This window comes from Aspergillus pseudodeflectus (assembly GCF_044049435.1).
Source record: "Aspergillus pseudodeflectus strain CBS 756.74 chromosome Unknown BJX68scaffold_49, whole genome shotgun sequence".
NCBI classification, from domain to species: Eukaryota; Fungi; Ascomycota; class Eurotiomycetes; order Eurotiales; family Aspergillaceae; genus Aspergillus; species Aspergillus pseudodeflectus.
In genome coordinates, this window is record NW_027263825.1 from 95355 (window position 1) to 116360 (window position 21006).

Sequence of the window (21006 nt, forward strand, 5' to 3'; positions counted from 1 at the left end):
GATCCCGGTTATATGTTCCATGTCGTCGGAGCCACGCTATTGAGGCGCCCTGCGCCAGATGCTGTTGGCTCCGGAATCGTCTAGAACCTAGAGTCTGTTCTGGTTTTTAATCTCTGAAGCTTTGGAGAAGGTGCGAATATCTTCCGGATCGTCTTTCGCTTTCTCGACCGCAGCCAAAGCCGACCTGCCATCGAAGTGCACGAAATATCCGCAACGCGCCTGTTTACATTTTGGCAGCATCTCCTTCACAGAGGCGAAGACAGAAGCGAAGACCAAGCACGATAGTGGATCCATCCCGAAGAAATTGAACATTTCTTTTCCCTCTTCCATTCCTTTTCGCATAGTGTTGCTATCTATGTGTGTTGGGTAAAGTCATCTTCTACTTCGCCTCCTCAAACCCCCGCCTCTACATAAACTGGTGCTCTTCATCCCCAGCTCACGGCATTACCCGTCAAAAGAGGACTCGGCGCCTACTGCATTCTAGCCCAACCTTTCAATATCAATGGATTCCCAACTGGATACCCCAGACTGCCCTCACTTTGCGCTACTCTACATCGACGATGATGGGAAACTCCGTTTCGAGGCCTCTGCCTCAATTGCAGACGACTGCCATAGGATTTTATCCTCCGAGGTAATTGACTCATTCTTGAGAGCAGTTTCTTTGTCTGGGGATAGGATGAAATCACTAGGTAAGACCCATTCGCGCTGTTTGGAATATAGCTAACAACCGTAGATTCGTCTGGCTTCATTGAAGGCCAAAGTAAAAGTCCACCTTCTCCAGGGTCAACTGGAAGCCTTTGCCATAGCCGCAGGTCCTCGTTGTGAGTTTTTTTTGTTTTTTCTTTGTATCGCCGCCAGATCTCCATGAGTCAACTAACAATCGCCAGCTCCCAACAAATGGACACTCAGATAAAGCGGAAGAAAGTAACCCACGAGTACGTGATACCATTCAGCATAAACTGCTACCCAAAGACAATGCTTCCGGTCAAGAACCACGCCCTTCTCCGAAAGTACTACGAAAGGGCCTTTCAGAGCCTGAAACAGGCCAACTGCCGCATCTTGGCCAAGGCATACATCAAGCTTGTCGAGCCCCGCAAGCAAGTCAACTTTCCCTATAACGGCCGCAAGGTTATATCAGGAATCCCTCAGCAACTCGACCCGGAGACAACCAAGCCCCCATGGTGGCCTACGGAAGTCGTCCATCGTGAACCTGATCACCTTCTCAAGGCAGGAAGAGTTCATCTTCTCGTACATATTCTATGTGAGCTCCGTGAGAGCCATGGAATCAGCGTCGAGAAGCTCAGAGAAGCGGACCAGTCCATTCGTCGGCAGTTTTCACCCCCTGAGTGTCTCCAAGTCCTAGATGAAATCTATCGCGTCCGTGGAGAAGAAGAGAGCTATCTAGATGGAAGGACAGGTAAGCATATCCTATTTTTTTTCATTTATGATGTCGGTTGCTTACTGTTCCAGACGATCAAGCAGTCGTATGTGTGTCCCGGGTTCCTCTTCAAGACTCTCAGACTTGGCTATATTCACCCAGCGGCTCGAGCCACGAATTCGACACACTCCACCGCGACGAAATGCGCGACCTAGAATCCCACACCTCTGTTTTTCCTTCCTCAAACAGCACCCCGACAAGCCCAACAGAAGTAGAAGAGCCGAGTCCTCCGCCGGTTACCTCCACAGCCCCAACCTCGTGGAATGCATGCCCCTCCACTCTTCCAGCATCTTTGCCTCCCGCCAACCCTACCATGAAACCGCTTGCCCCAGACACAGCCTCATCTCCCTGTACCCTTGACTTTACTCCATCGTACGGGGATACCACGGCGCTTGGAATGCCACCCTTTGCGATGGGGTACTACCCGAATCCTCAGTTCCAGCAGAATTCGGTACTTTCGCAAGATATCTTGCATCCTCAACCTTCGGTCCCTGTCATACGGCCTCCAGGAACAGGTTTTGGTGGATTTCCGCAGCCTTACTACTATAGCTACTAACACCCCTCTTGTCCCCATTGTCACTTCTTTCTTTACTCACTGTACACTACCTCATTTCGTCCTTTTTTTCCACTGTACACTATGTCCACCAGCTTACGTTTTCTTCACTATTTATGTCAATCATGGCTCTGAGCTCGAGCCTACACTACTCTCTAATTCCTCTGCCATATTTCCTTCTTCTACCGCCCCCTCTGCTTTATCCTTGTCATTCCCTATCCTTTCGGATACAAAATTACTGGAGTCTGGCGTCCTATGAATATGCATTGCCTAGTGCCTACAACGGTTATGATGAGGTAGGAAGAAGGGACTGCATCCGACCAAGCATTGAACTGGCCAGTGACAAGAATCGGATATACAGATGTTATATATATTAGTGTCTAATGAATGCGTGACGAGAGGATTTTCTAAAAACTCTCAATACAATCGTGGCAGCAAGACAGATGGCCTATCTTTTCAGCTCGTATCAACCAACCCCCGTCGTTCGCTTCAAATGATACACGACCAGCCAACTACTGTAGTATCATCACCAGCTCTGCAGTATCACTTACTACCTACTAGTATCAAATCACCAGGTACTGTACGCCTCGATTTATCCGATCCGGGGCTGGTTTAAATGACCTGAATGAAATCAACTGTGCCGAGCAGCGAGTCCGAGCATTATCCCATCGCATTTTGCTCCTCATGATTGCAGGCAAATTACTCCATGCAAGTGGTTAGATGGATCTGCATCTTGCCATTGTACCTAGTATGAATATTGACTACCTCAACGGCAAGAACGGAGTCCTACCCTTATTGACCCGACTTCCGTCGACCCGTTTGATATCGATTTTCTCTCAGCAAGCTCGAGAAGTACGAGTAACGAGGAATTGAAACATGGTGGGTGGAACTTCAATGGTATGTCGTTGAAGCCTAGGTCTCCTTCCTTGCATCCGTCTGTCTGGTTTTGTGCCAACGGGCTGGTTGGCTAACTTCATAGTAAGATAGCTTGTTGAAGACTCGGTCGAACTAGGGCGATTGACGGGCACACTGAATAGAGGTCCTTTTGTTATCTGTCGGCATTTTCGAGTTGGGGCCGTCAGGCAGAAAGTGGATAGATACCATCCTTAACAAATGTTCAAGTGACGTCTATCTTTGACCAAAAATGAGGATGCATGCAGGTGCAAAGATGGTTGTTGTGTTGTTAACTAATGTATTAGAAGGGATTTGGAGATCAAGACACATGCAAAGGGTAATTTTGTAGATGGAGTTGTTCTTTTTTTTCTCTGGGATTTAAAGCTATAAGATTAGGTGGGCTACTAGTTTACCTTGATACGTAGACACCACACAGTCCAGACGCGTACGATAGTGAGCGACTAGCGATACCCGTTGCCACAAGTAGAACAAAGCAGAGCACGAGCGAGGCCCATCTTCAAATCCGGGATGCCATCGCTTGTGCAGATTACCCGTGCAAGTCGTCTCGCTTGCGAGTGGCCAGACGAGCAAGAGGACCAGGCATGAGATCGTGCGGCAACGACGGAGCCAGAAATTTGGCACATACCGGACGCAGTTCGTTTTCGAGAAACCGACTCGGGCTGTCCAGCGCGTGCGTACCTAGGTAGCTTGGCTGATGCCAGCAGGCTCCTAGTCAATTTGGCCGTCATGCGCTCACTCCCCTGTTTGTTGGATATGGCGTAGACCAGCCAGACCAGGTCAGGCCACGAGCGCTTATTTCCCAACGCACAGACTGACTTGGCCTCTCGAATCAACCCTCCTTCCTTGCCTTCATCGCCGCAATAAACTCCTTACTCCGCTTCACGGGTACGACGTAGATCCTCACCAACTCATCCACAACCTCCACCTTGCTCCCGCTCAGGATCTGCAGCAGCGGCAGCTTCTTTCCGGCCTTGACAAGCCCCCCCGTGTGTGTATCCATGTAACACTCCACAGAGTCCATCGTGTACTCCTTCTTCGAATCCCAGGGCAACGGGAAGATATACTCGAGGTGGTCCTCAATCGAATGCATCTCAGAGAACGCCTTGATGAAGTCGCTCTGCGCGTCCATCGGGTACAGCAGCACAGTCGGGAACTCGAGCGTGCTCTCGGGGGAGAGCGGGTCCGGCGAGAGCCTGATGACGGCGTCCTCCATCTCGGGGGGTTGGTTTGTTTTCCGGGTGCGGATCTGGCGCGCGCGCAGGGCCGTGCCTAGGAGGAGTTTTTCTTTCCTAGTACGTTCGTCTTCGGCGGCGCGTTTTGCGGCGATGCGTTCTAGCGCGGCTTTGCGTTCCGTGGCCTTGGAGGCGATGGTTTGGAGGGGTTTGTTCTCGGGGTCGACGGCGAGGCCGCGGGCGGCGGCGTCTTGGGCTTCGGGGATGCGGTCGAGCGCGTAGAGGGCTATTGCGGAGCGGTAGAATGCTTTGACGTTTTTCGGGTTTAGTTTGAGGACCGCGGCGCAGTCAAGCGTTGTTGAGCGGTAGTTTTCTGCGTGCGTACATTAGCTTCATACCTCTGATGGACACACAGACACACCCCTCCTCCGATTCACAAGCCCAATTCGCAAAGAAAGAGGAAGAAACATACTCAGCTCCAAATGGCACAACGCGCGATTGATATAGCTCGCCTCTTCAACCTGGCGTAGCAACTTGCGCTCCTCCTCCTCATCCTCGGGTGCATCCCATTTGCTTTCCTGGGCACGCAACACCGCAATCGCCTTGGTATAGAATTCCTTCGCATCAACCCAGCGCTTCTCCTTGGCCGCCTCATTCCCCTGCTCGCGGAACCCCTGTGCGACCTCGCCGCGTGTCCCTTCGTTCTGCAGCGCGCGGAGCGCGTCGAGCATGACGTTTTCGCCGTCTGTTATAATTCAAACCCAAGCTATTAGCACGCGTCCCAGACAATAGGTTCTTCATGGCAGAGGCTGGGCCACGCACTCTCATCCCCCGCTTTACTGATATCCGTCATGAACAACGGGGTCTTGTTCAGAATGTCGGCGAGTTCATCGGTTGTGTGTGAGTCCACCGCTGCCATTGCGGGGGGCAGCTTCGGGGCCGGCGTGGACTCGTCGAGCTGGCGGAGTCGCTCTTCATTGCCGCGGAGGGGGAGGGGAATCTCGGCTTCTGCCGTTGATGTTGATGTTGTTGTTGTAGGAGGGGTCGGAGCGTTCAGGTCGAGCGACTCGTCAAAGTCGTCGGGGAGTTCTTCAATGCGGGCATGTGTCGAGGGTGCCATCGTCTTTCGTGTGCTGTTTCTGAGAAGCAGAGGGGTGGTGGTGGTGTTGTTCGTGGTGCAGTGAGTGACGATAGGCTGGAAAATTTGGAGACAAACAGTGCAAACAGGTGGGGAGGGTTAGCCCTATACAGATTTGGGGAAAGGGAAGGCCGTTTGTGCTGAGATTTGGGCTTTGTGAGTGCAAATGGGAAATGGAGCTGGGAGAGTGGATTTGCGACGATTGCGTTTGCTGGGATACGGAGTGGATTTCATTGTTGCTGCGATATATATATTGAGAGGATGGTAAGCGGAGAGGCTCGTGGGGCATCAACTCTCTTCCTACGTGGTATGTACCTACCTCAAAAGCTCCTAGATATCTTGATGCCTGCTGTGCTACAACTCCAACTCTACACGCTTACGATGAATCCCTCTACGATATCCGCCTTGGCTACCCTCTCCTCCCTCCCCTCCGCCTCCAAAACCTCACTCATGCGGAGGATCGCATACGAGATGACCAGTACCATCATCACCATCTCGCGCGAAATCCAGCGCGGCACACTGGACCCAGACAAAACCGCCCCCATGAGCAAGTTCGTCCGCACATTCCAGCAAGCCAACGCAGCGCAGCAGCGGAAGCTCGAGCGGAGACTAAAACGGTGCCAGCGGCGGGCGCGAAAGTGGCGGGCGGAGCGGCGGTGGATACGGAGGGAGTTTGCGGAGATGATGCGACTGATGGAGACACTGCAGGGACGGTGGAAGGCGAGGGTTGAAGGGCTAAAGAGGAAGAGCAGGTTCAGCGTGGAATTATTACAAATGCGCATGGCTGGACGTGGTTCGGGACAGGGCCAGAAACAGGAACAGGGTTCGCGGTCGCGGCCGGAGCTGGAATTGTCTGGTGGTGGCGAATCAATCTCGGGACTGTAAACGTTGAATGGGGTCGGAGTCGGCGTTGCGCCGGGGCAGACTCGCTGTGCCATGCCCGAAGGGGGAATTTCCGAGGTTAAAATGCCGTCTTGTGCTGTCGGTTATTGAAGGTGTCGGGCCAGGTTGTCTTGTCTGCTGCTGCGATCGAGAAGAATCGGATCGCGTCATAATTGATTGAATTCTCACTCCAGTCGATAAGAATCAACCTCGGCATTTGCCATTTCTTCCCAATTTCTTGCCTGTGGATTCGACCTTCGGGTGGCCGAGGCTCCACTGCTCCCCGTATCTCTTCAAGTGCATGTGGTGTTCGCCATCTTTCTTAATCTTCTCTCCTTTCCTCCGACATCGTCGCTTTCTCTTCCACATCAAACCACCACAATGAGCAAACCAGGAGACTACGCCGCCGTCCGGCGCGACATTGCCGCCCAGCTCAAGAAGCCCGGCTATGATGACGGCAGCGCAGGGCCTGTTTTCGTCCGCCTTGCATGGTTCGTCTTGTCTTCCATCTTTCCACCCGCGGTTGTAGAGTATCTCACAGATAGAAATCTGACTCGGATCAACACAGGCACTCTGCCGGCACATACGACGCCGAGACCGACACAGGCGGCTCCAACGGCGCAGGCATGCGCTACGAAGCCGAAGGCGGCGACCCAGCGAACGCAGGCCTACAGCACGGCCGTGCCTTTCTCGAGCCAGTAAAAGAGAAGCACCCCTGGATCACATACAGCGACCTCTGGACCCTCGCCGGTGTCGTCGCAATCGCCGAGATGGGCGGGCCGGACGTCCCCTGGCAACCAGGACGCACAGACTACGTCGACGACTCGAAAGTCCCGCCGCGAGGCCGCCTCCCCGACGCCGCGCAAGGGTCCGACCACCTCCGCTTCATCTTCTACCGGATGGGCTTCAACGACCAGGAGATTGTAGCGCTCACGGGCGGGCATAACCTCGGCCGGTGCCACACGGACCGCAGCGGGTTCGAGGGCCCCTGGGTGAACAACCCGACGCGGTTTTCGAATCAATTTTTCCGGCTGCTGCTGAATCTCGAGTGGAAGCAGAAGACGCTGGCGAATGGGGTCAGCCAGTTTGTGTACGTTGACCCGGACGCCGAGGAGCACGAGGAGCCGCTCATGATGCTGCCGACGGATATTGCGCTGCGCGAGGACCCGGCGTTCCGGCCGTGGGTGGAGAAGTACGCGGAGGATAAGGAGCTGTTCTTCGAGCACTTTGCGCGAGTATTTGCGAAACTTATCGAGCTGGGTATCCGGCGCGACGCGAGCGGGGCCGTCATCAACACGGATAATGTCAAGGGAGGGTATCACTCTGCCCCGAAGAAGAGCGATGTACCGACCGGGCCGCCGCGGCCAGATCGGGCTCAGAAGGCGAAGCTTTAGATTTGTGGAATGCGGGTTGCGGGTTGGTTTGTAGGATAGAATTTTAGATCTAGAGCCTAGACACTTAGAGATAAAAAAGAGTTTTAGGATTTTTGCGGGGTTTTACGGGGGTTTTATAGTCAACGGGTGGTCAGACCGCGCCAGAATGCGGGGAAAGGGCCCTTTAATATTCGCACGCTCATGATTCGCTCTTTGCTTGATCCAATTTAGATTCACAAAAGTATCCAGCCGAGTACAGCAACATGTGTCTGCACTTAGGTAATATTCTCGCTTTAAACATAACGTCACTGTTCATCTTCTCCATCTGAAAACACCAAGGTCAGTTTCCGTACAAAGCTTCCCCATCAACGTCTTCAGGTGTGGAGACATACTGGGTATTCATTCGCCAAAACAAATTAATAAGAAAAGCCCCCAGGGTCGCCGCCGAACTCGAAGGAAAAAATAATGTAGATAAACCATGGGTATCTCACTCTCTTTCATGTGCGCCGAAGCACAGTGATGGGGGCAGTTCGGTTCGATTCATGCCATCCTACGAAGACAAGTCAGGCCACCGTCGGAAGCTCGACTCAAGCCTCTAGTAGCATCGCAGAATCCTCACATAGCCGTCGTTCGAAAAAGTCAATCCTGAATGGTCGAGTTAGCATCCTGCACCTTGGCTTCGACCTTGGGGTGGGACAAGGTACCATGGGGACCCCGCGGTGTTTGTACTTACATGTTTTGGATCTCGGGCCCGTCTGGGGAGAAGAGGAACGCGACTCTCCATACATGGAGCAGTAATAGGGTCATTAAGACCGCCAGCTTGTAAATTTCAACCAGTGTGGGCATGTTGTGATTAGATATTGGAAGTTGGAGGTAGTGTATGGTAAGATGGTTCAGAAAAGTCAAGGTGTGGGAGTTCCGAGTTGGTGTCAGGAGAAGAAGAAAGTGTTGATGGCTTCGATCTTCGAGATTTATACGTCGAGGAGGCAGATGCTCGGCGGTCTATGTGGTGGGAATGCAATCATGCCGAGTGTGAGTGATTATCAAGTGCATGCTAACTACAATCGAGAGAGCTTGCTCGCTCCTAAACAACCTCCTTATTTTTACTTGTATGCGGTATTAAGCACTACCTCAGTATTCTTGGGTATTGATATACGCAAGAAGGCACTGTAATTGTGGTCATGTTTTAATACTTGGAGTTTTGGTCTTCTAACATAAAGCTTATAATACAGAAATAGATCAAGCTGTCTACGGTTTGATGCTGGAATTATGGTGCTCTCCAAGTTGCTGCCTAGCGAAGAGGCCACCTCTTCCAGGTCCAACGGTGTAGATTCTCAGAAAGAAATGATAGAATCCATACAGCAGAGAGAGAAAGAGGGAGAACAGCTCAAACAAACATGCAAAATAAATACATACAAACAAAGGCTCCAGACAACAAAACTGAGAATAAACTCACAAGATCCAGCTTAAAGTCTAGACTCCAAAACTCCACACTCCAAAAACCCCCATCAGGTTATCAGCTTGCCATCCCCGTTCAACGTCAGCATCGTCAGCTCCGCTCCATTAGCACTTGGCAGACTGAGAAACGCCCTACATCCCCATATCAACATCATCGTCTACATTTCCCGGTGCCTCGTTCGTGAATCCATGCCCAGGCGCTGGCGAACCGAGCCCTGGGTTGTATACAGCTGACGAGAACCTGCTCGCGCCGACACCACCCCTCGTAGTTGAGTTCGGACTTGGTTGGATTGGTGGTAGTTGAAGAGAACCATCCTCTTGCTGTACTGCGAAGGGGTCCGACCACCCAGCATTCAGAAGATTGGTCGATCGCAAGGGCGGGAGAGTAAATTCATTATTCCGGTGTGGAGCATACGAGGCACAAGGAGGCGCGGCTGTTGCTTGAACCTGGCCAGGGGTGTATGGTGCATCAGCCAGATGGAAGCGCTGAGCATCGGGGGGCTGCGCCACCGCAAGAGGCTGCCATGGATAGCCTGATCTGCTAGGCCTCATGTGCTCTTTGGTGCGCCAGGGTTCATGGCTAACGAGTGTTGGGACACCCATAGCGTTGTCCTTCAACATACCCTTGGTTGTTTTCTTGGCTGCCTTTAGAAGATCTTCTGCAGGGTTCATGATGCGTTCATAGAAAAGCAGCGGGGCCGATTTGTTGTGCCACCATTGCGGGGGTACTCGATGCTGCGGTGCCGGGCCTTCCAACTCCTCCGAGACGATTAATCCCTCGAGCGTTGGGTCGTACTGGCAGATCCGTCCATGATCTGCTTCTCCCCGTTTCGTGTCGTTCCAGAAGACCCGGTAGGCGCCCCCTCCATTGTGATAAATCCCACCGAGCCAGCGATAGGTAGCATATGTCTCAGCAGCCACCTCTCCACACGGCCTGTATGCAAATGTGATATCTTTCGTATGGTCGATTATCGAAACTCGGGGGTCAAGAGTGACAGCTATACGCAAGGGAAGTGGATAGAAGCTTCTTTCCTGCACGTCTCCATTCTCGCCACAGCCGCCGCATCGAGAAGCCTGAGTAGCCTGGAATATGCGTTCAAAAAGTGTCTTCATTGCTACACCAGTTGCGTCTTCCCGTTCGAATTGAGGTTCCACATAGCAAGTCTGTTTTGTTTCAGATATCCCTGGAGCGGCTGAGCATCCGCAAGGCGTGCTAGTCTGGTCGAGTTTGAGGGCGAACTGTCCAAGGTGTTCGGCGACCATCTTCCATAACAAGGAGACCGCGCCGGGGGTTTGATCCCCAAACTGCGGTACAAACTGCCGAATCTTGTGAGATAGAACACCTTTCATTTGCGCACCGGCTTCGGGGGAGCACAAGTCCCAATTGGCGTCGCTGAGTTCGATAAATGTTCGCTGCAGCCCGTTCATTCGAGTGCCCCAACTGGCGTCAGAGCGGTCGGCATTAGTGGATCCAGCGTCGAGCAATTTTCCGGCTGTGATGATACAGTCAATGACACAAGAGTCGTTGGTGTAAACAGGCCCACGACCTTTCAGGGCCCAAGAGACGCCGCCACGGTCAATGAATAGCTGACCCAATTCATCCTCCCTAAGACGGACATGCGAGTTGGCCATTGTGGAACAGATTGCAGAGCGTAAAACATCTGCCTGTATTGTGGCGGTCTTCTCGCGAGGGGGTGCACGCGGGGCAGCATCTGGGTGCCTCTCCAGGCCTGAATATGCAACTTTCATGATTGCCCGTTCAACAGCTTCCTTCACCTCCTGCACAGTACCTTGATGTGGGCCGGTGCCCATCAAGACAGGCTGGACCGCGGTGGCAGGAAGTCCGTCGTCGCCATCATCATCGCTATCAGCCGTGATATTCAGACGTCGACGGTATGGATTTGCTTGGGCGGAGTTGAAGGCTGGCCGGACAATCTGCTCACTCTGGTACACCATTGCATCAGACCAATGAGCTGGCGCATTGGCTGGCCGGCGGAAGGTCGTTGGGCGAGGCGCATTCGGGGCAGGAACAGTCGGGAAATGTCGACTGACAGGCATATAAAGCAATCCTTGGGCGCGGAGCGTCGCATTTGGCCTGTTCCAAGGGATTTTCGTATAATCAATCGTTCGTGGCCCAGCATCTCCAAGCATTGCGTCCCACTCTTCCCAGTCTCTGGGTTGGTGGTGAGGTGCAGTGTACCATAGGAGCTTTCGAAAGGCTCTCTCCATGATGGGGATCGAAGTTCGTCCCCAGTCGAGCTTGATACCCCAGAAATAGAATCTCTTCCAGCGAAGTGCATCCTTTCTGCAAGGGCGGCGTTGAGAGGTGAATCGAAGGAGTTTCGTGTATCCAATGGGGTTATAGGTGTCGGGGGGGTCAGGCAAGGCATCCAAATCGAGCTTTGGCCCGAAACTCTGCTCGTCCCACGCAGGTCGAGGGTAAGAACCGTCGTCGTCGTCGCTCATTTTGAGGGCTGCAAATGGATTCGAGGCCTGCTGGAATCTGATTGTTGTCAATGTATATAAGATTGAATGTGAGAAAGACAGAATGAATGTGAGCATCACGGGGAGAGATAGAGCGGACCAGGTGGCTTAAATGCTACGAGTTTACATCTTTTCCTGGCTTGTTGCCCTCAGCCAGAACCCAGGACAAAGACGGTCTATCAAGCTATAATTGGCAAGGGTGTAAATGTAAGACAACAGCATGATTAGGTACGAGTATCTCAAGTACGAGTTTGGGATTGACAAAAGCAACAGTGCCAAAAAAAAAAGAGGGTTTCACCCCAGCCCGTACAGAGAGACTTGTTTTCATACCAAAGGCCGACACCATTATCTGAAACCGCAAAAGGGCGGCTACCTTTGTGCGCGAGGTGCCATGTGAGCATCGAGAATGGCTGCATCAATGGCAAGTCTCGGCTCAGATAAAGCGTGCCAAAGTCCGGATGAGGAGACAATCAACAAGGCGGCTTTGTGCGCGTTTCATGCAATAATGCAGCGACATAGTCAAGGATGCTAATTTGGGCGACTCATTGGCGGCGCCTGTCAGTCAGTCCATGACAGCTGTTCTTCGTCCTCGAGTCAGACTCGATTCCTTCGAGACGTTGATTCTCAAAGTGAACCGGGTTTGGCGACAACATAGCTCAAAGATTTGAAAAGACAAAGCAATGATGAAGAAGTGAGGGATCCAGGCTCGCTGGCCTATCTTCCCGCATCCTCGAAAAAATCATCAAGGGAAGGAATCTCATTTTGACTCCCAAGCGTGTCCTACAGCCTTCAAGCCTCGAGGGTGTTTGACTGTTAGCCCGAAAGGGCAGGAGTTAATCAAGAAGGGAACTCACGTGCCAAGTTGTCATGTGACACGGGAAGCTCTTGGCTGGTTCCATCCGCTCTAGCGCCTGCTCAAGCGAGCCCTGACACGCACTATGCCTAGTCGGGTCTAGGCCACACGTTACCCGATCCCACAACGAGCAAAGTTGAAGTGCGGCCGACCTCGACTTCACCTCCTTCTCACACCTCTCGCTGTCGACAATCAATCGCGATCCCGTTCGCGCCAACCGCCCATCATGTGTACGTGCTATCTCCTAGCATAGCGTCTTTGCTTTGCCCGCCTGTTGCTTTGATGCTGTGCCTGCTTGTTCGAAATGGAATATGGACGACTGGGAAATTTTGAAGAGTGGCAGCAGAATCGACAGCGAGGTCCCTTTGACTTTTGCGTCCACAGTCGACAATCTAAACGCTCTTTCGATGCAAGAATATTAGGCTGACTGGTTTTTCTCACGCACAGCGCTCGTGTCCGGCGAGAAGACGAACTTCCAGTACATCTTGCGTCTGCTCAACACCAATGTTGACGGCAAGCAGAAGATCATGTACGCCTTGACCCAGATCAAGGGTGTCGGTCGCCGTTACTCCAACTTGGTTTGCAAGAAGGCCGACGTTGATCTCAACAAGCGGTACGTTGCCAAAAATCCTTCCACCTCCGCCTTTCCGCACAATGCACTGGGGAATCAAGAAATATTGCCACACAACGCACACACAGAAACCACCACACAAGTCAAAATGGAGGTGAACTCATCACTAACGAACTCGATCTACAGTGCCGGTGAACTCACCACCGAAGAGCTGGAGCGCATCGTCACCATCCTCCAGAGCCCCACCCAGTACAAGATCCCCAGCTGGTTCCTCAACAGACAGCGCGATATCGTCGACGGCAAGGACTACCAGGTCCTCTCCAACGGCCTCGACAGCAAGTACCGTGAGGATCTTGAGCGCCTGAAGAAGATCCGCTCCCACCGTGGTCTCCGTCACTACTGGGGTCTCCGTGTCCGTGGTCAGCACACCAAGACTACCGGTCGCCGTGGCCGCACCGTCGGTGTCAGCAAGAAGAAGGGCTAAACGTTACGCGTTCTCATATGGGGTTTTCTCTCTTGTTGTTGCTGTACCTTGGTGTGTGTTTTTTTTAACGAATACCTGACTTAGTGGGTTGGGACGGGGGACTTTATCTGGCGTCTTCCGATGACGATAAAAAATGGGACCCGGACTCCTCCCGGAAAATGAAAAGAATCATACCAATTTGAATGAAAAAAACTAGACCAAACTGTCGCCCCTTGCTTTCGCTTCACAACGCGGGTCGAAACGGGCTCGGATATCCCAACCATCCATGCTTGCGGTACTCCGTAATCCCTCTCCCACACAACTTCCCTTTTGTCTGAGAGCCATCCATACTTGCCCTCGGGCCTGGCACAAAGCAAAGATCCACCGCGAGGTCTTGTCGGCTCCAGTTCAGTCGCCCTCCACTCGTCATCGTAGAATCGGTTCCCCTTCACCACTTGCCAATCAACTCCTGTTTCTATAGCAGTACGCGCCGCGGCCATCGCTCGTCCGAGAATTGATATAATAGTAGGCGAAGACGAGTTCCTGCTACAGTACAATCCACATACCATGGCAGAACCCTTGAGGTGACCGGCTCTATCTATCTATATATAAGTATCGTATTCTCCAAGCACCAGGCAACTCTCGCCCAGGTCGGCGGTTATTCAGAAGATGAGTTCGGTGGTGCTCACGGGATATATTATCATCGTATATATATATATATATATATATCTGTATAGCATCACCTACGCATAGTTACTATGCTGCTCCAAATATACAAAGGATCATAAGTCCACGTCTCTGTGCAGACTGTATTAAGTGAAATAAACGGTCACGTGGAGGCATCGATCGCATCTTCGCGTCTGGCGTTTCATCGCGGATTTTAGATGGACATTGGACTGTCCTGATTAACATTACTTCCTCCGAATCCCTCATCCACCAGGGCTATAATACTGCGGAGTCCTGGTATCCCTCCCTCCTACATTATGAATACCAGAATCCAGAATTCAACGCATAAACTGTCATGAGCCTTCATATCCAAGAGGTATCGAAAAAAAAAAACGAAATGAAAGGGGGAAAGGGGGAGAAAATCGAAGATCAAACCCTCAGGCCCTCGCCATAATCAAAACGTTGAACCCCAACCCCTTCCTTCCAATCGCCAGACAAACCGCACAGGTAAAGCAGCACTCATTGCCCCTCCGCACAATCGCACACCTCCCGCGCTCCGCGCACCAAGCCCTCGCCACCGCGTCCTCCCCAGGTCCCAGAGCATCGATAATGACCAGCTCATTGAGACTCGGGTTCGCGGTCTTGAGGTCTGCAACTCGAATCGTGTTCTTTAGGTATCGCTCCCCTTCCTTCCGATGCATGATGTGCAAGCCGACGCACGGCTGCGCGGCGACGAAAACGGGGTTCGTGTAGAGGGTGTATGTTACGAGGGTGGTGCCGTTGATTTGGAAGTCGACGCTTGCACGGTAGGTCTCTGGTGGGAGGTTTGGGAGTGCGGCGCGAGTCGCCTCGTCGACGGGGAGTTGGGCTAGGTGGATTGCTTTGAGCTCGGCGCCGCTGGTATCTGACTCTGGGCGGCCGGGTGGTGACATCGTTACCCACTCGTCTGGGTTGAGCAGGCTCTCGAGGAAGGTGTACCGGTCGAGGGAACCGTTCTCGTCGAAGCCCAAATCCGTCTTGCCCGGGGTTGCCTTGACTGGAACGGGCATTGTGACTTCGCGCGCGCTGAGGCGGATCCAGCCTGTGGCGTTACCAGTTGGTGCCGGCGCAGGGCCAATCCATCCGCAGACGGATTTAGCATCCTTGAGTCCGCCGAGGATGCGGCCGAGGACGGTGCGTTTGGGCCAGTAGCTGGCGTTCTTGATGATGAGGCCGTTGTCGTAAAAGGGCGCGGCGTTGAGGCTCCGGGCTGTCGGGGAGCAGTACACGAGGCAGGCCATGATTTTGTGTCTATAGATCTTCCCGGGCAGCATCAGGTTGAAGAGCCAGTCCCACATGTCTGCGTTCCACGGGATCCGGCGGGCAACGAGGTCGCTGTATGCGGTTTCGATGGTGTTGCGGGCTTCGTCCATGTACGGCCACTCGAGGGCTTCGGCGAAGCGGATTAGTGCCTCAGATTGGCTCTTGCTTACCCTGGATATGAACGTGTAGCTGCTGGGACTGTCCTTTGCAGCGAGGTTAGTGGGCCCGTTGAATGTCACGTATGACATCCACATCGAGCCTAGGACTAGCAGCGCGGATGTGCTGTCCGTCATGACGCCGGTGTAGCTGGTTGTCACCGGCTCCTTGCGCATGCGGACGAGCAGTTCGCATCCCAAGAGGAGCTGGTACAGGAAGTTGCGTAGGCCATCGCCTGAGGAGAGTCCGCCGATGAAGTAGCTGCTGATACAGCCGGCTTTATTCAGATCGACGAACCGCGAAGCTGCGTCGTATTTGCTCTTGTTCAGGCCCATGCAGATATAGTCTATCTGCTTCTGGCGGCTGCCGCCGGTGAAGAATCCGTGAGTTAGAGCGGTAGCACTGCGTATGTCAATACCTGCGATTCTAATATATGGGACTGAACATACGCGGTCAGACCGATGAATTCACACAAACCCTCGTTATCTTCCAGCTGTGGCGATCCCTGTAGCTTTCGGAGACGCTCGATGATATTACTGAGCGGTATCTCTGGGAGAACCGTGTTTGCTTCGAGAGTGAGATTGAGGAGAGGTGCAGCACGCAATTGTTGGAGACGATACTCCTCAGAGTAACCAGCCATCCGCAGCGTTCCTGGAATCTTGCTATCGTAATATGTCAAGGTCTCACAGTCTGCGTCGATGTACGTGTTCCCTGGGTAGCTGTATGTGTTGAGGGTCATGTTTGCTGTGATGCCTTGTCAGAACATCGCCGTACGATTGTCATGAAAGTGCTACTTGCCCAAATTCGGATGAACAGGAACGACCGGCCCCGTCTCCCTGGCCGTCAACTCATCAGCCGTCATGGCATTATACAGCAATCGCACCGCATCAATCTGCCCAGGCAACGTATACGGCTGCACAAGCAAACTCCCTTTGTTCTTGATCTTGATGATCTGCTCAAGTTCATCGAGCTTGCGGTTTAGGACGACCGGATCTCGAAGATTCTCCGTGTACGCCGGCGGTGGGCCCTCGGGGGAATTTAGATCCTCAAACACCGATTGTGGAATAATGTTTGAAGATGAGGCTGTCGTGGAGGTCCGGTTCACGGTCTCTGTTGCATTTCTCGACGTATCGGTGTTGCGGTTTGCGGTTGACGAGGGAAGCATGCTGCTCCGGCGCGAGGGATCCTCCGTTGCGTTTGTCGGAGGCTGCACCGTAATTGGTGCTGGTGGTGTAGGAGCATTGGAAAGTGCACTCGGCGTGGCAGCTCGGGGTTGTTCTAGTGGCGGGCTCAGCCCTGAACTGGTCGATGTCGTCGTGCTCGAGGTCGGCACTGTCGTCGTCGAAGGGGTCCTTGTGGGGAATAGCGTTGCGCTCACACTACTGGTGGTGCCCGACGCCGGCGGATACGTTCCAGAAGCAGGATACGTAGTCGACGTACTGGGAACAGGTGGAGGAGAGGTTGTTATCACCGGCGGAGGCGAAACGGAGAACCTCGGCGACTGCGGCTGCGGCTGTATAATCTGCGGTTGCTGCTGTACGTGAGCCTGAGCCTGAGCCTGCGCTTGTTGATGCGTCTGCTGCACTGTATACCCTCCAGTCCCGGTCCCAGCGGGCGCCTGCGCCTGTGCTTTGACCTGCACCTGCTGCCTCACCCCCGCAAGCGCCCTCTGCGCAACAAGCCTCTCTGCAGGCCCCGCACAACCCACCGCATTCTCCAACACACCAACGGCGTTGCCCAAATCCCCCAGCTGCACCAGCACCTCACCTTTCTGCAACCATCCCTGCGCACTCCCCGGATTCAGCTGGATCGCGTCGTCGGCGTCCTTGAGGGCAAGATCCAGTCGCGGCGGTGTCGACATCATATGCGCGAGGGAGCGACTGAGCAGGAGCTCTGTGTCTTGGGGTGCGAGTTGCAGCGCCGAGTTGTACATGACCACGGCGCCATTGTAGTCGTTTTGCGCGGCGAGTTGGTTGCCATGGGTGCGGAAGGGTTCGCCTGTTTGCTGCGGGGAGGGAATAGGTGGGTTAGGGAGGGGAGGGATGGTGGGTGGGGGAGCGCGGGTGTGTTGCGGTGGTGCTAGAGGGGGTCTGGTTGGAACTATTAGTGATATTCCTTAAGGGATATGAGAGAGGTGTGAGTGTTGCGCCACGTACGTTGGCTGCGCATAGACAGGCACGATATGGCCCTGCGCGGGAGCAGCGTATTGGGGCTGCGACTGTTTATCTTTATCCTTTCTCTTCCAGAACGGCATGGTCGTGTGTTAGCGAAATACCTCGAAGACCTCAAATGGAATCAAGAGCAAAGGAAGATTGGTTAAAGAAAGGTAGGTGAGGTGGGACGATGAAGAAAAGATAAGGTAAGAAGCCGGTGATGCGATGGGCAGACTGCGGCTCAGCCTCACCCTTTCCCCCTCACTCTCACTTAACCTTTAGGCAACTCTTCCGATGCGCTGTGTCGATTACCTTGAAACCTACACGTGATTGTGAGGAGGGATTGCTGAATACGAAACAGCAATGGCAATGGCGCTGTGCAGAGGGCCGAGAGGGGCTAGAGGTGCGGAATACGAGGACTGGGCTTGGGGGACGCGCAATACCCGCTGATCACTCCTGAGGAACACGGACTCAATGTGTTGAAAGAAGCCGTTTCAAAGTCAAAGTGACGACGAGATGCAGAGATCATCAAACCGGAATATTCGAGACTAACATTCAGCCCGATTCAGTGGGTTATAGAAAATAGACGACATTTGATGTATACGGGACGCTTCTATGAAATCAACAAAACGGCAGTGGCGTGAAATGGAACAAACCAGGAAGAAGCAAACAGTCATTTCCTCGTCATGCCAAATGTTACCTCGAACTGGACTCGGTTCAGGTAACTTGGCAGGCCCATTTGTACATCGTATACCAGCCCAACACAGCCCCATCACGTTCCTCCTTGTATATATTATATACTGCTCACTTCACTACCTCACAAGATTCAGGTATAAGCTCAGGGGCATATTGAGCTCACTCCATCGCAAAGACGGGCGCCTTGACCAACACATTTAGCGGCCCCCGTCCGCGGACTTCGGCAGTGACGAAGGCTGCGAACCGGACCCGGGGCACCCCAGATCCGACTCCAGCTCCCTGGCTCTGTCCACCAACGGAGCCGCGCCGAGCTGCTTCACCCGCGCTGTTCGCAATCCCTGCGGGTACAGGGGCAGGTACGGGCGCAGACACAGGAGGTACGGATGAACTGGCTGAACTCTGCCCACTTAGACGACCGCGAAGACCACTGAGAACAGATCGTTTTCTGTGGTCCGGTGCGTCGGCCGAGACGTTTTGGGGTTGCGACTGGTCGCGATCAAGGTCATTGCCGCCAGGGCCGGTGGAGTCGGGGATGGAATGGCTATTTTGATGGTGTTGGTCTTCTGCGGAGCGGCGGTTGGAGTCGGCGGTTTGAGGCGGGTGAGAGAGGTTAGAGGAGGAAGCCGCGGCGGCGGCGTTTGTGAGAGGCGGAAGGAGGGTACTTGGTTCGACGCGCATCGTAGCTTCATTAATGGGCGTTCCCGGAGCGAGATACGAGACGCAAATGTCCCGAGATTCAAGAGGAATCTTTTCAGCGATGCCGAGGGCTATTTCGATAATCATGCGAGCACCATTCTCGAACCCGGCCGGAGGCGGATCATTCAGGTGGCTGAGGAGAGTTGCGACAAGGAACTCGACCAGGTTGTCTGTGATCTGGGCGCGGTGAATATCGGCTGCGGGACCCTGTAGGGAGTCGCCGAGGCCGTCAAGGGTTGTGCGGCGCCAGTTAGAGATGCGGGCAATGGCGTTTTCCTTGTCTTCTTCGGTAGAAGTATTGGTTTGCTGGTGGCGGAGGGTCATTTCAATGGCCTTGAGTTGGCGGCTAAAGGTTGGTTCGAGGGAGGGGTGGAAGAAGCGCTCAAAGAGCTCGTCAACAAGCCAGCGGGAGATGATCGCACGGCCAACAACGGTCATTTCACGCGCCCCGGTGGAGGGTGCATCCTCGTTTACGGAGCCGGCAAGCCAATCGGGGATAATTTTCCAGTCCTTACGGAGAGAAAAGGCTAGGTCTTTGATTGCTCCGTCGAGTCGACCGAAGCGGTTGGCGTATTCGTTGTCATCAAGGACGGTGCGAGAGACGGCCATGCGCTGATGCGCGACCGTGTTTTGAAGCTGTTGAACTTGGGCATCTCGTTCGAAGTAGTATCGCTTTACTTTGGAGTATTTGGCCTCTGTATAAAATAGGTCAGAAATGCAGTGCTTTTCAAATTGTCGGAGTGAGCCATACGGAGTTCATCGTGCTTCTGAAGAAGAGCCTGAATGTCAATCTCGCCGAGATCATCGCGACTGCGGTTATCTTTCGACGTGGGCGTGCTCCGGCCTGGCTCGGGAGCGGCCTGCAACGAGGAATGCGCCGAAGGCGGGGGTTGAGACGGATTTTGCGGGGTCCCGCCGGACGGTCGGTCTGACATAGCACCGAGCTGCGAAACTGAGGATGTTTCGCTCTTGGGAGGAGGTAACGGCGACGGAGGCCCAATTGACTGCCGGGAAGGCGGTCGCGGGTCCAATTGGTGTGACGTGGGACCTAGGTCTGCAGCGCGCCTGGAAGTATCGACGGGCGCTTGCCGGTAGATATTGTCGAAGAGATGCGGGTCTGTGTTGGACCGTGGAATCGGCGAGGGGTGCGCCGAACGGGAGTGAGGGACGAGTCCAGGATCAGGGGGCACACGACTGGCGTTCTGCTGCGGCATGGACGATCGATGCTCAGCCTCCGGTCCGTCTACTGCATACTCTCTGGACCAGATGTCCACGGATGAGCGCGATTGTTGCTGGTGAGGCGACTGTTGGTGTTGGAGCTGCTGCTGCTGTTGCTTCTGCTGGTGCGACTGGCGTTTGCCAGTGACCGATGCCTTCTTCACAGAGCGATTACGCTCCAGCAAGCCGCCGTGTTCGCGGACGGACGAGGATGAGTGTGAGGAGTGGAAAGAGAAGAGGCTCCGCTTGGAGCGACGGGGTTCCTGGTCGTCTGGCTTGTCAGTAGGAGAAGAGGGCCAGGACTGGTCGGAGACGTCAGCATCGAATGACTGAGGCGGCGCGAGGTGAGAGGGAGGAGGGCTGCTGTTGACTACCGTGATGGTGGATGTCGAGTTGGAGAGCGTCGAAGCGTCCGGCGGTGTACGGAGGCGCTGGGTGTGCGAGCGCTGCAGCGAGGTATGGGTCGGATTGCGAGGCGGAGGCTGATGAGGGTCGTCGGAAAGAGCGTGAAATTGGGATTGAGGCTGGTTCGGGGGCGGAAACTGCTGCGAAGTGGAGACGTGGTAGCGGCTGTTGTTGTCGATGCTGTCGTCGTCGGGATGAGGGGCGGAGAGCGAGGAAGGAAGATGCTCGACCGATCGGAATGCAGCAGAGGACAGGGACTGCTTGGCTTTCTCTTTCTTGCGGAAGAGGGGCATGGGGATGGACGAGCCCGGTTTAAGGGGACACGGAGGGAGGGGGAAGGAGATAGGGAAGAGGAGGTGAAGGATGAAAGAAAGGATAGCGAGCTCCTGGGATTGTTGTTGTCGTGTCTTCTCT

The 21006-nt window shown here is 53.9% G+C and overlaps 9 protein-coding genes across 9 annotated transcripts; 4 read left to right on the forward strand and 5 right to left on the reverse strand.

Moving 5' to 3' along the window:
* The first annotated feature begins 100 nt into the window (after positions 1-100).
* On the forward strand, positions 101-2100 carry BJX68DRAFT_158425 (uncharacterized protein). Its single transcript, XM_071036806.1, has 4 exons — positions 101-689; positions 734-821; positions 888-1417; positions 1471-2100. The coding sequence occupies exons 1-4, from the start codon at positions 503-505 to the stop codon at positions 1992-1994; spliced, it is 1329 nt and encodes a 442-aa protein (XP_070895276.1). The 5' UTR covers positions 101-502; the 3' UTR covers positions 1995-2100.
* A 1116-nt stretch (positions 2101-3216) lies between these two features.
* Positions 3217-5230, reverse strand: BJX68DRAFT_244381 (HSP70/90 family co-chaperone CNS1). Its single transcript, XM_071041304.1, has 3 exons — positions 4901-5230; positions 4551-4823; positions 3217-4451 (listed from the first exon to the last, which is right to left on the reverse strand). Exons 1-3 carry the CDS (start codon positions 5196-5198, stop codon positions 3736-3738), a joined length of 1287 nt encoding a protein of 428 aa, XP_070895277.1. The 5' UTR covers positions 5199-5230; the 3' UTR covers positions 3217-3735.
* A 367-nt stretch (positions 5231-5597) lies between these two features.
* On the forward strand, positions 5598-6101 carry BJX68DRAFT_270458 (uncharacterized protein; the record flags this gene model as incomplete). Its single annotated transcript, XM_071046665.1, has 1 exon — positions 5598-6101. One exon carries the CDS (start codon positions 5598-5600, stop codon positions 6099-6101), a length of 504 nt encoding a protein of 167 aa, XP_070895278.1.
* A 189-nt stretch (positions 6102-6290) lies between these two features.
* Positions 6291-7543, forward strand: BJX68DRAFT_158462 (peroxidase). The gene is made up of 2 exons (XM_071036808.1): positions 6291-6589; positions 6667-7543. Exons 1-2 carry the CDS (start codon positions 6480-6482, stop codon positions 7490-7492), a joined length of 936 nt encoding a protein of 311 aa, XP_070895279.1. The 5' UTR covers positions 6291-6479; the 3' UTR covers positions 7493-7543.
* A 1518-nt stretch (positions 7544-9061) lies between these two features.
* Positions 9062-11395, reverse strand: BJX68DRAFT_270460 (uncharacterized protein; the record flags this gene model as incomplete). The annotated part of the gene is made up of 1 exon (XM_071046666.1): positions 9062-11395. One exon carries the CDS (start codon positions 11393-11395, stop codon positions 9062-9064), a length of 2334 nt encoding a protein of 777 aa, XP_070895280.1.
* A 1034-nt stretch (positions 11396-12429) lies between these two features.
* Positions 12430-13523, forward strand: BJX68DRAFT_244389 (40S ribosomal protein uS13). The gene is made up of 3 exons (XM_071041305.1): positions 12430-12496; positions 12714-12879; positions 13024-13523. Exons 1-3 carry the CDS (start codon positions 12493-12495, stop codon positions 13319-13321), a joined length of 468 nt encoding a protein of 155 aa, XP_070895281.1. The 5' UTR covers positions 12430-12492; the 3' UTR covers positions 13322-13523.
* Positions 13524-14220: 697 nt separating this feature from the next.
* Positions 14221-15987, reverse strand: BJX68DRAFT_158506 (uncharacterized protein). Its single transcript, XM_071036809.1, has one exon. It carries the CDS (start codon positions 15757-15759, stop codon positions 14404-14406), a length of 1356 nt encoding a protein of 451 aa, XP_070895282.1. The 5' UTR covers positions 15760-15987; the 3' UTR covers positions 14221-14403.
* A 227-nt stretch (positions 15988-16214) lies between these two features.
* BJX68DRAFT_270463 (uncharacterized protein) lies at positions 16215-17678 on the reverse strand (the record flags this gene model as incomplete). The annotated part of the gene is made up of 2 exons (XM_071046667.1): positions 16215-17514; positions 17581-17678. 2 exons carry the CDS (start codon positions 17676-17678, stop codon positions 16215-16217), a joined length of 1398 nt encoding a protein of 465 aa, XP_070895283.1.
* Positions 17679-18432: 754 nt separating this feature from the next.
* Positions 18433-20885, reverse strand: BJX68DRAFT_257630 (uncharacterized protein; the record flags this gene model as incomplete). The annotated part of the gene is made up of 2 exons (XM_071043382.1): positions 18433-19664; positions 19721-20885. The coding sequence occupies 2 exons, from the start codon at positions 20883-20885 to the stop codon at positions 18433-18435; spliced, it is 2397 nt and encodes a 798-aa protein (XP_070895284.1).
* Positions 20886-21006: the final 121 nt, after the last annotated feature.

Coding starts and splice junctions, on each gene's coding strand:
- BJX68DRAFT_244381 (XM_071041304.1), bottom strand. CDS start 5,198: ATGGCACCCTCGACACATGCCCGCATTGAAGAACTCCCCGACGACTTT. Junction 4,824..4,900: donor CAGTAAAGCGGGGGATGAGA/GTGCGTGGCCCA, acceptor GAATTATAACAG/ACGGCGAAAACGTCATGCTC. Junction 4,452..4,550: donor GTTGTGCCATTTGGAGCTGA/GTATGTTTCTTC, acceptor GTACGCACGCAG/AAAACTACCGCTCAACAACG.
- BJX68DRAFT_158462 (XM_071036808.1), top strand. CDS start 6,480: ATGAGCAAACCAGGAGACTACGCCGCCGTCCGGCGCGACATTGCCGCC. Junction 6,590..6,666: donor GTTTTCGTCCGCCTTGCATG/GTTCGTCTTGTC, acceptor GGATCAACACAG/GCACTCTGCCGGCACATACG.
- BJX68DRAFT_244389 (XM_071041305.1), top strand. Junction 12,880..13,023: donor GACGTTGATCTCAACAAGCG/GTACGTTGCCAA, acceptor CTCGATCTACAG/TGCCGGTGAACTCACCACCG.
- BJX68DRAFT_158425 (XM_071036806.1), top strand. CDS start 503: ATGGATTCCCAACTGGATACCCCAGACTGCCCTCACTTTGCGCTACTC. Junction 690..733: donor GGATAGGATGAAATCACTAG/GTAAGACCCATT, acceptor TAACAACCGTAG/ATTCGTCTGGCTTCATTGAA. Junction 822..887: donor CATAGCCGCAGGTCCTCGTT/GTGAGTTTTTTT, acceptor AACAATCGCCAG/CTCCCAACAAATGGACACTC.
- BJX68DRAFT_158506 (XM_071036809.1), bottom strand. CDS start 15,759: ATGGGCCTGAACAAGAGCAAATACGACGCAGCTTCGCGGTTCGTCGAT.